The 12735-nt window shown below is 40.2% G+C and overlaps 1 protein-coding gene across 1 annotated transcript in view; it reads right to left on the bottom strand.

Annotated features, from left to right (window-relative positions):
- Window positions 1-12735, bottom strand: part of LOC128382404 (guanine nucleotide exchange factor VAV3) — an 85631-nt gene that overhangs the window by 42153 nt on the left and 30743 nt on the right. The window contains exons 3-4 of the mRNA XM_053342392.1: window positions 2083-2141; window positions 1895-1960 (exon numbers count right to left, since the gene is read on the bottom strand). Of these exons, the coding sequence (XP_053198367.1) occupies window positions 1895-1960; window positions 2083-2141 (125 nt within the window). The remainder of the gene's footprint in view (window positions 1-1894; window positions 1961-2082; window positions 2142-12735) is intronic.

The following is a 12735-nucleotide window of genomic DNA, read 5'->3' as shown; positions in this document are numbered from 1 at the left end:
AAACATTTTAAATACCATATTACCAAATGTATCATGAGAAAGGAAGTGCACTGAAGACATTTGTTTTTTGCTCCAGGGATACACTAGGTGTGCTTTACTGAGTTACACTGACTGTAAATGTAAGTTTTGTGTCTTTACAAGGAAATTCCACCTTGTAACTTTAAGATGTGAAGCAAAGTTTGCAGGGGCTTTACAATGAGTCTTATCATTAAAAATCACACAACACAAATCACTACTAACCAACATTAACTTCCCAATGTCCTTTCAGTATTCATTAGAAAAGAAAAGTGAAAAGTTGTTGTCCATTTCCAGCCTACTGGCTGTCTCTTTGATACATCTGAAAAGGATTCTCTCAAGGGTCCAATAAGCAGCAACACCTAAGCTTCTGTTCCATTAAACCGAAGTATGCTACTAAAGACCGAAGGTGACAATTGAAAGGTAATATACAGAATCTACTCTTGAACCTTTTTTTGTAAACACTGCATCATCATTAGCAGTTGCAATTTACAAATATGTAGATTTATTGTGGTCATGACCTGTGGCAGAGGAATTTGTATCAGTTAGTCTGACAGTTGGATCCAAATGAAACAAGAAGATGATAAATCAAAGTGAAAAGTGAATCCCTCCTGTATTGAGGGATGGGTATGTTCATGCATATGTGTGTGTTTCTGTATATATGTTATGTCTATTTAATGTCAATTTAGCACTGAGCAGATGGGATTGGAGAGCTGCTCTGTTCAGTGTGATCCAGGCTGCCACATCCACCTCATATCCACTGCTGGCTGCTGTCAGCCCCTCTGTTTTCCTCTGTCACTGCTGACTAGTGGACTGCCTCCTACTCCAGGAGCTGTCAGCACTAAACATAGACCAGAGCACCGCGTCATCGTAAGGCCTCCCAAAAGCATTTTAACTGTAAGGTAATCTGCCTTCACTGCTTTACATCAGAACACAAGCCACAATATATCTTCCTTTAAAATGGTTTTCAATATCAAACCCATATTTTTTCCACAATTGTTAATAGTTACATGCTTGGATTCAAGAAGTGACATTTAACTCAGTGTAGGCAAAAAATAGAGACACATAAATCTAATTAACCAAAAGGCATTTGCTTATGAAGAGAGCCTTGAATCTATACTGAAATGTTTAAATAAGCAAGTGTTACAAATACAAGAAAACATTGGTGAGAGAAAAAAATATTATCAAAAATAGAACTGTATGTTGCCAACTGGCAGCTAAAGCACGGTCAAAAACCACATTAACCAAGCCACTGTCAAGTCTCTAAAGTTCTTTCAGATCCTGTTTTTTTGTTGTTGCTGCATTGCATTTAGATAGAAGGCTTTGCATGAGATAGTGGCAGCAGCCCTGTTAGCATGGAATGTGGATTGTAAAATGTGTGTTCCCTATTTACATTCACAAAAGTAAAAAATGTTTTTTTTTGTAATTGGAACTTTTTTTGGTTTTGATTTAGTTATTTTAAAGCAAAACTGACAAACCTGTGTGTTCACAAGTTCTCAGAAAGCAGTCACTTTCAGTTCACTTATCAGGTTGATTTGATCTTCAAAAAAACATTTACACTCTGCTGCGCTTTCATAAGAATTCGGGGGAAAAGGTTTGAATATAAACTGTAAACATAATTGAACCACAAGCCTACATGACTTGTGGTTAACAGCTGTGAGAAAAGACTAGGGTGATGGGGAGAGGTGGTGCTGACGACACAGGAGGAAGTGGCTGCTTTCCAGTCAACAACCAGGGAACAAATGTTACCCACGCCCACAATACTCTGAAAAACGATTTTTTTTAGAGACTTGAGAGTAAATTAAGATATTTTAAATTAGGAAAAGAGAGGAGAGGAGAGGAGAGGAGAGGAGAGGAGAGGAGAGGAGAGATAACATACTCTATAAGGTCTTCCAAGTGGTTGTAGATGTCCTCATCTTCAACACTCTCTTCTGTGGGAAAAGGCCTTTTAAGGAAAGAAAAGGAAGAATCTTGTGTTAGCTTTAAAAGCTTTATACATCAAGCATCACGTGTTCAGCTGTATTATTATGATCATGATAAACGATGTAATGCATCAGTTCAACATACCTGAGTCCAGTTTGCTGTGCGATCAATGTATGAGAAAGTTTAGATAGTGTGTCCATAACCTGCAATGAAAAAGAAAAAAAGGAAATGCAAAGTGAAACATAAATCTGGTTTTAGAGTTTGTTGATTTGCGCTCAGTGCTCAAGCAGTGCTGCATTTCTTAAAGGAGACACATGAGGGCAGCATTCTCAAACACTCCACCGCCACTACCAAAACACACTGCACTGTGTAACTCACACCTCGTTACATTCCATGAATCAGTCAGTCAAGTTGTACAAGGAAACTTCTATTACCAAATAGAAGTTCATCATGTATATGTAATGGTTTAACATACATTTCCACAGGCTTCCTTTTAAAGTACAGCAGAGCTATATTTCTCCTTTTAATGCACCCAGAATCACAACATACAACAAGAAACAATGAGAGAGGTGTTAAATGAGAGGGGAACATTGATGTTGCTGCCCAATAAAAAACGATTCAATCAACACGCAGTTAGCACTTAGTGGTACAGTAACAGCGGGGCAGAGTTGCATGAACTGATCAGTAATTGATCGCGCTGTGGAGTAAACCACGCTACGCCCCTCATGTGCTGACATGCTTGCTATTAGTATGACATGTAATTTCACGCTGCTGTGCTCAGTCCTACCGGTGTCCTTGACCCCGCATGTACGTGTGAGTGTGACCTGCTTCACTAATCACTGAACTCACCTGCTGAATGAATGATACAGCTCTATTATCAGAGTCAAACAGGCAACCCTTGTCCATTCATGAGACCTGGCGAACAACTATTGTGGGTCATCTACCCACTAGTACAAAATGCAGACATGCTGGTGAAAATATGACCGCACTCACATCACAGATGATGAACCATAGACACATTTGCCCTGGAGCACAAGCTCTCACAAATCAATACTGATCACACAACTGGCCTTTCCCTTCCCCCCACCAGTGACACACAAAGGACAGAGAAAGACTGAAATGTTGCCATATATGGCACTAGTGTAAACCCTTAGGAGCCATAATGTAACATGTAGTGTGTCACTGATGTGTTAAGGTTCACCCAATGTAGCAAGCTTAAGATTGATGTTGATCTGTGGTATTCCCTGATTCTGTTAATCAGGTGAAAGGTCCCTCATAGACAAGCTGACTAGTGCCGATCAATGGAAATGTGTAATAAATCAAACTGTATGACATCCGTCATGTCAGAGGTGGATGACGCTGACTGACATCTTACGTGTCATCGATCAATCCGCCCGAGTTTGAGAAGACCTTTAATCATCTCTGACAACTGTCACAGCGGTGTATTAATGATACACAAATTAAAGCTGAGGTCATGAGTCGCAGCTGTGATCAAAGGAAAATATTAGTCACGAGCAGCTAAACAGTGGGAGGGGGCGGTGTGCTCATGACAGAGCTACAGGGTCTCAGCGGTAGCGGTTGATTACGGTGGGTTGATTACGGTGAGTCGTGAGCGGAGGCAGCAGAGGTGCACAGGTGGTTCAGACCTGCATTTATATACAATCGTACAAATGACAAATTAGGATATAATTGGTCCTTTCCATACTCCATTGAGTTACCATAGAGACCTTATGCTTTATTATAGATTACTTCATTCATGGGAGAGTGGTATTAGACATTTGGACCTTTCTCTATATACAAATGAAATGTTTTTTTCTCCCTGAAAAAGTGAATGAAAAAACAAATGAGTTTTGCCTGGAGGTATTCTGTTCAGAATGCATACAGTCCCAACAACCTCCGCCAATTACCTGAATGTAGCCTTAAAGGTAGAATCAAGGGGGAAAAAAGTCTGCCAAGCACTGCTGCTCCTTAAGCTTATTGGTAAAAACTGAAGGCAACTGAGATGAGCACCATTTTTATAGACTCTCCTCTTCTATCATCTGATTAATTGTGGCTGGCCAGCAAGAGGACAATTTTCAGAGAGATTTTGTGAGGAAAATCAACCAGAACTGATTAAAGTAGAGTGGATAAAAATAGGTTTTGTAAAGTGTAGAGAGTAAAATGTCCTGCCATCTGCAGTGGAAGTTACACCCGAAGACCAGTGTGCCAGTCAATTCATTTTCTACTCATTCATGTTTTAATGTGTTATCAACAATTATTATAACAAGAACCTCAAACACATTTACGTGCATTAATTCTCTTGACTGCATTGTGCACTAATCTTCTGATCTTGTAACAGAACAATTGTGCCTTATGGCACAGTGTGGGGACTTTTTTCTAAATTACATGAAAAATAGGACCCAAAACTAAAACCTATAGAGAGTGTTTAGAGCTGTCACACTATCAGCTGCATGCAGACTGATGTCCTGAAGCATGAGCCTTGACTATAGAAAACCTCTGCTATCAATTGGCCCCTCAGTGAGCAAAGAGGAATGAAAACAAGAGGCAATTTTGAGCGTAACTGACATTTTGGGGGCTATCTTTGATTTCTGTGTGTGTGTGTGACAACTGTTAAAATGCTTTTGCAACATTAACTGCAATATGCTAATGAACACATTGGTTTAAAATATTAAAATACATGTCAGTTTCAGCGCCGCAGTCCAAACACAAACGTGCATAGACGCATTGAAAGTGACACATCCCGTTTCTGAGCGCATCCTCCGATATTCAAAGAGAATCTTCTTCCCTCCAGTTATTAATCATCACTCAGCTGTTAGACAGAGATGCTGGTGTACACACTCCAATAATGAATGAAGAGCATGACATCTCTAGGCCAGTTGGCAGGTACAACGAGTCCAAAAAGCTGAAGATCCACTGCATGCTCTCCAAAGCTCTGGAGGCTTTCCAGTTTCAGTTGGCAGCTGAGGACGAGGAGCATAGAGTTGCGCTTTTTGGCTTTGGCGAATACATGAGTCACACACACACACACACACACACATGCACAACATAACTGACCATCTGCACACAGCCAAGAAAGTCTTTCTGAAGACTCACAAGCATTTTATCCATTGGTGGTTGAACCACTAATAATAGAAACGTGTCCACAAAGGAAATGAAGGGTTGAAATTCCAACAGGCGATCAGCTTAATTTTAGCAAAAAACTTCATTAGTCAGCAAAGTAAAAATATAGATGATTACCACTGTGCGAAGAAAAAAAGGTCTTAGAGTTGCTAGACTTAAAAATACATCATGATTCAACTGTCACAAGGTCTCCGATGCAAGACTGGTGCAGTATCTGTTCTGTAAAGCTGCACTGAGCGACTGTCTCATCAGATCACAAAGTGGACCTAAAATGACGCTGTCAGGTTCTCTGTAAGCATTCATCACTACACTAAGATGTCAAAAAAGAGATTCCAGTTGCAAAGATCAAAGGTGACGTATTACATTTGGAGTCTAGTGTATGTACATAAAGCAGACGTCCGAGTTTAGCAGCCGTGTAGATGATGAGTACTGATTCTGAGGTGATGAAGGCTCTTTGATGGCGGCTTACAAACCTGCCCTGTCTGACCATGGCCGCACCGCTGGATCTAATGAGTCACACCAGAGCAATTAAAGCGGGATGAGGGATGTGTCTGTTGAGATGAAAGGGAGATGAGTACACAGCGTGTGTGTGTGTGTGTGTGGGTGTGTGAGTGGGTGGATGTCAGTAGCAATCTGTCGGCTCCTGGTGAATTTTAAAAAGAGCAATCACACTACTCCACATGTTTATTTCTATATTGACAGACAGTGCAGATGCATATTGTGCCACTTTTCAGATTTTCATATAATGTTATACTTGGCAACTGGACGCAGCTTTGGCACAGTCATATAGTGAAGAAAATACAGATAAAATGTTCATGCAGATGGAATTTGACAGTCAGTGCTCAATATTGTCGCACTATGATGCCTCTGAATGGATCTTATAAAGAGACTCCCGCAGATATGGATGTTTGCTGCTTTCACTGAAAGATCAATGCTGGTCCCGCAGTGTAGTCTAAGTAGAGCGGATGAGGACACAGACAGGACAAATTGATTATCAGGAAGCAATATGAGATGATTGCTAATATCTGCTATCAGCATCTTCTCTTCCGTTCATTCTGAGACATTCTTCACTGTTTCTCATGAGAACTTCAAAAATGGGTGATGCATTTTCAGTGTGTAACATGCCAACAGTTTTATTGGTTTCACACACACACGACCCAGCATGCTGGCCCAGTTTCCTACACTCCGCTTTCACTCCTCCTTTCTGTGGCTTGTATTCTTTTCGTTCCCTTTTTCTTAATCTAAATTACCGATTACCAGCTAAAAATAGCGATCAGTTAGGTAATCCTCTGCAACAAGAACATTTGGCGATATTATATATTTTTGTTTACGTCGCCTTCAAAAAGCAGAGCATAGGCACACATGAGGAAAAAAGAACACTTTATTGCTGCTTACAGATTGTAATTGAGGTCACCTACCCACTTAGAGATGCCGAAATCACAGCTGAAAACGGTGCTTAACTGCAGTGTTTGGCTGGGAAACAACCCATACAACACAGTCACCCTGACAAACACACAACTTTATGGACAAAGTCCCCTACATATAGAAGATTTTGGCTGATTGATTTCACAAACCTCCAAACAAAAAATGAGGTATGGTAACATACATAGAATAGGTTTCACATGCCCGTAACTGTCTGACTGAGGCTGACCAGGGATCAGCTGTTTGGTGGACACTGCCTTTGGGGTTTTCTCACTCCCACACATGAGATAAACCAGGAGGGAAACACTTCAGGGACCGATTCAAGCACACCAAACAAGCAGGTGTGAAGGCACCTTCAGAGAGTGTTAGCATCATCTGCAGCTCTCACTGACTCTTATTTCAGGGGGATTTCACTGTAGTAGTGTCTGACTCCGGAGTGTATTCATGCTTAAAATATTTAGAACAGTTTAAGTGCTAGAAGGATGAGTTTGCTGGTGTAAAATCTTAGGATGTGCTTTGATGTACCTATGAAGAAATTAAACCTTTTCTGGTTTTACAGTTTTAAATCATTGTCAGAAGACTACAGAAAACCATAAAAGGTTTGTTGGGGTTGAAAAGCTCCAAATCTCTTTTCCCAAACAAGGCTTTTAATGGCACTGCCTCTCATTTTTGCAGCCCATGTTTGATTAAACTTGTATGAAAGGCTGGAAAACAAGTCGGTAAAATTCTGTTTGTGTTTTAGAGAGAAAACCAAAATGCTCCTCGCTCGCATGCTTTTCACATCAAACATGTTGCTGTTGAAACAGTCTGGAAATAAATCACGGGTGAATATTTACCAACCTCCTCTGTTTCCCTGTGATTGAGCCTAGTGACAAATAATGGATGTCAAATTCGCCGAGACATAAAAAGACACAAAATTTACATAAAAATACACAATGGAAACAGTAAGTACAATGCATGATGGTGTGAAATGTGTGGGTGTGTGTCAGTGTGTGACAGAGAGAGTGTGTATTACATGTGTTATTTAGACTAATTGACTTCAGTATCTTTCCTGTGTGTGCATCTGTGCTGGGGGGGCTGTTGTTGCATGTGAGACAGATTGTTATTTGTATATACTATATGATTACATAAATGTGTGTACACTTGTGTGTGTGTGTGTGTGTGTGTGTGTGTGTGTGTGTGTGTGAGCACGTCTGTCTGACAGATGCAGCGGCATATAAAATTCAATCCACATAGTGAGAAGCCAATAAAAGCCTGATTGGCTCGGAGAGAGACAGACTAGCTAATGTTTGGCAATCAGTGCCATGGCTCATTAACGTCCATAATACATAATTAGTGTGTTTGGATATACAGACGTATAGCTGATTGGAATGCGGCACACGTTTGCCATTTTCTCCTCAGTCTTCATTGCCTGCATCATTTAGTCCGCCGCTCTCCTCATCAAACACTGCCTCACTTGCATTAATTCTACTGTCATGCATGTAAAGACAGCAGAACTTCCTAAAACACACTCCTTACATCCGATCATGTCCACACTGAGTCAGCTACATCTCAGAACTCATCATTTTCTCAGGATCTTTGCACTCTGTATACATCAAACAGGTGTTTTCATTCATAAAAACAGAACTTTTTTTTTTAATCTCATGTTTTAGCATCTATGTGAAAAACTAAACTTTTAAGAAATGATAACATGAGCCTTCTCGGACACAATGAGGGGGATCGATCGCAATGAAGTTAAGAAGCCAACTGTCTGTCACCTTTAACTGTTTCTGTGAAATGTTAATGTCGTTATGGCTGATAGCTCACATGACTGGCATCACAAAATTAGGACTGCAACTGATGAATAATGTTCATTATTGATTTATCGACTAATCATTAGTCTGTAAAATGTTACAAAAATAGTGAAATATGCCCTTCACAAAAGTGCCAGGTGTTGTCTTCCAATTGCGTTTTACCAACAGTCTAAAATTCAAATATATTCAGTTTACTGTCACTTATGACAAAGAAAAACAACAAACTGTGACAGTAAATAATCTGGTAACAATGAATCTTTACCATTTTTGCTATTAAAAAAAGATTTCAGTGATTAATCAATAATCAAAATAGATTCATTTTCTGTGTTTGCTCCATATAAGAAAATGACTTTATCAATGTCTCAGCACAGCAGCACAGGGATTAGTGTTCCCCCGGCAAAGTGTTTATGAGCCAAGATCAAATGATTTATGATTTTTTTTTATTTAAAAAGCCGAATTGAAAGGTAGTACAGGGTAACCATGGCAATCAGGAGGGGGGAAATCACTAGAGCTGTGGAGCTGAGGCTGTGAGCCTGTGACACTAACCTGTGATGTATTGATGCTAAACTATCAGCTACACAACCTGACAACTGTTTGCAAGGTGTCTAGTAGCCATTAATATATCTGTTTAACTGCTCGTGTGGTGGTTTCTATTCAGAAATGGCAATAATGGTCATGGATGACATTTGGATATAGAGCATGTACAGCATTATAGTAAATAACATGCTGATAAATGAATGAGGATGTTTCCATGGCCCACAAACAATATGACCATAGTAGTAGCTGCAAGTTTTGAAAGTGTTGTCATTCAGTTCTAATGACTCAATAACTGGCCCAGCTGCTGTGATGTCTCATGTTCAAAAACTCATTTTCCAGCACAAACTTTGGAACAAATCTGTCCCAGTGGAAGCTGAAGACACTCCAAGTCCTCCTCTAACTACACTATGTCACGCTCTGGCTAAGTCTTTTGGCTTTCAGTTCAGTTTGTGCTCCAGTGGAAGTAAAAGTAACAACAGTATAGGCTCTGAGTCCCTCCTAGTAACTCCACCGCAACAGCGTAAGGTCAAAAACAAGGTCATCATCGCTGTCCAGGTAAATCACATCAAACCCCACAGACTGAACCCCCTCAGGTCACAAATGCATTCACACACACCCCAGTAATCAAAGCCGATCCTTGAAATCCTCCTTCACTGCTGCACCTCCTTGCAATATTTTATGCTCATATCGACAGAGCAACGTATCACCCATGTAATCATCCATTTGTACAGTTTTCACAACACTGAACAAGCATACTGATATTCCCACACAGTTCGAGGCCTTGATGCACAAACACATCTCATCTGCCAGATCCTGGGGTAACTTCAACTGAATTTCACACTGTGTGAATACAGCAGGCTGCCCATAACTGACCAGCAGTGTGCCACCAGCCACACCATCACACCTACAGACACACATTCTACAATGTGTGTGGTACAGACAGATTGTGTTTTTGATGACGCACAATCAAGTAAGAATTATTCATACTGAAGCTTGCCTTGGTCATCCACTACTATATCAACACTTGTCACTTAGATTACAGGTTTTGTACAAACATTCGTGGTCCCTACTTTTGGTGATCCATTGACCTTTCATGTCGCACTACAATGTGGTTGAAATATTATGTTTTTTTATGAAATGTCTCAACAACTACTGGATAAATTACTATGAAATGTGTATTTTAATGTGCCCAGTGCTTCCTATCAGTCTCAGCGTGTGTTTACAATCTTAGCCTGTTAGTTATTGTTAGAATACTAACACTCTAGACTAAGATGGAGAACATTATACATGTTAAACAACCGCGTTCTAGCATTGTCAAAGCAGGCATGTTAGCATGTAGCTCAAAGCACCGCCATTGTGAATACAGCCTCACTCTTAGACTCGTTTACTAATCTTCACCAAAAAAGGCTATTTTCAACATTTTCATTTTTTCTCTTAAAACTTGTCGAGTTTTCTCTTTCAGTGCAGTTTACAGCAAATGGAGTCATCATGCTGCAAGAGATAAACCTCTTGATTGTGTCTATCTGCTGATGCGTCTCTCCGAGTCATTATTCCAAACTATGAATGGTGAAAAGGTGATTTGTGCTGTAGATGGTTCTTATACAGTCCAATTTCCACCCATTTGAATTTTGTAACTGACAGTGTATTCAAAATTGAAACGCAGCAGTTTGCAACTTCAAAACATATCCTGAGGCTGCGGCTTTTAAGAATCTCAGCATCATATAATCATCACAGGCTAATATGTAAGAATGTAAGTATATCCAGGTGTGAATTTTTCCTCTAAGGCCTGAGTCTGCTCTCCATCTGAGAACTCATCCATGTAGACCATTTTGAAAAGGGCACGTACTTTCAAGAAGTACTTGGCAGGTGAACCATCCGTCCATCACTGTCTTACCTTGCAAGGCAGCTGGATTCATGACGCTAATTGGTGTGAACAACCGGTGATTCGGACACAAGCTCATAACTTGAAGCCTGTCATGATGGATTCGCACGTGATCTCACAAATCCAGCTGCTTCGCAAGGTAATCTACCCGGAGATAGCGTGAGGATTCCCAGAGCTTCTTGCTACTGTGCTCACTGCTGTTATTATCATCGAATCCATTGTGGCAGCCATGCTTAAGACATAACCTCATCTCTCCACCCACTCCCAAGCCAATCTACAACACAATCTCCATTGTTTCATCACGCTGACATGACAATCTCATTCCCTCACCACTGAAACACTACTCCACAGTTAACTAAGGATGAAGTGAAGCAAACGGGGAAAAAAGTGGTCTCCCCGAGGGGTCTTCCAGTCGAAAATATAAACTCTGTCTTTAAGAGTTCTTCAAACAACTGCTGAAGTGAAGCTATCGGGATACAGTTTAAAAGCTGCAGAATTTCAGTTCCTTGTAGACTCATCTGGGGAGCAAAGACTTAAAAGACTCGCCAAAACCATAACCAAGTGTAAGAGCAAGTTTGAGTGGGTTGCCTGCATTGTAAACGATGTCCTAAGGCTGTCAGTGAAAATCCATATGGACATTCCTCACTATATTTTTTTTCTTATTCTTCTCGAAGCTTTTGATCCTGCTGTGTCAGTCAGTCATGGACCCCTACACTTCAGTTTTAGGCAGCTCATCCCACCCTGTGGAACCTTATGAGTCACAAGAGGGGACAGCCAAGAGCTGAAATCAGTTTTGGGAAACTGTGTTCAAATTCCATACTCTAATTCTAAGCAGGTTTTGAGCAAGCTGTGTGTTGACAGTGAAGTAAATACGTCAGAATAGGTCAATACAGGTCAATTCTCCACAACTTTAACATGAAATTTGGAAGCAAAATAATATAACTCTGAGGACACTCATCTCTAATGGGATAAACTCTTTGCATGTACTGTAGTTGTATTATAATAACAGTAAAATATGACTATGAATATGACTTACCACAGTATGAGAAGCACATGTGTTACTAACACCAATAATGGCTCTGTTCTATTCAGGTATCCTAAATCATGACAGTGACATCATGTGAGCATTGGATTATGGGATTGTTCACAAAAAGAGGCATACGTGCCAGACCACTAGTGCTGTGTCCCAATTCCATGCTCCCTAATAATGGTATACAGTGTACTACATGCTAATCTTTATAGTGTACTGTTTTTGCTTTTAGCATACAAGAAATAAATGTAGCCATTTTATACTAACAGGAAATTACACAATACTTATGCCAGACATCAATTAAACTGCGACTTTACTGTGCTAGTTAAAGAGACAGCAAAAAAAAGTAGTACTTCAATACATCGTACTCAATTGCAGTCTAATTATGTTGTGTACAGTTCATTTTAGCCACAGCGTTACTATGAAGTCTGCTGGTTCTTTCTGCAGTCATCTAGTGAGGAACAGAAAAAGAAATAGCCAGCAGGGCGCCAGTACTCTTGACCAAGAAGAACTTGAAAGGCAACACATAGGAGAGCTGCCGAAAATATGAAAAAATGCTGTACTGGCCGCGGTTATAAATATAAAAAGTGATACTTCTCAAATCCAAACATTTGTATGTAGCAATCTGCCAAACCGCTTTAATGTAGTGATTTTCCAGCCACGACATGAGACACATACAGAATCTTTGGCGGCGCTGTGTTTGATTTACAACCACATTGGCTGTAGGTAAACAAAGGCTGAATCAGGGTTATCTATCTTGCTGCACCTCACACCACTATTCATCACGGTAGTTTACATGTCAACCGTTTTATTGCCGTCTGCTGTCGATGTTGGATTATAGTGTTGACCAGAGCCATAACAGGCAAATACTCAGTGAGACGGTGCCATAAATCCAAATCTCCTTGGAAAAAAGGTAAACATAATGACATCTGTATTATTGGCTCAAGACAGCGAAAGCCTGAAAAGTAAATGAAGAATTCCCATATCCCAGCTCTTTAAATCCTGGTTGTCAG

Source organism: Scomber japonicus, chromosome 21 (genome assembly GCF_027409825.1).
Source record: "Scomber japonicus isolate fScoJap1 chromosome 21, fScoJap1.pri, whole genome shotgun sequence".
Classification (NCBI taxonomy): domain Eukaryota; kingdom Metazoa; phylum Chordata; class Actinopteri; order Scombriformes; family Scombridae; genus Scomber; species Scomber japonicus.
Note: the sequence above shows the minus strand (reverse complement) of the source record. Positions and strands in the feature narration are given on the sequence as shown.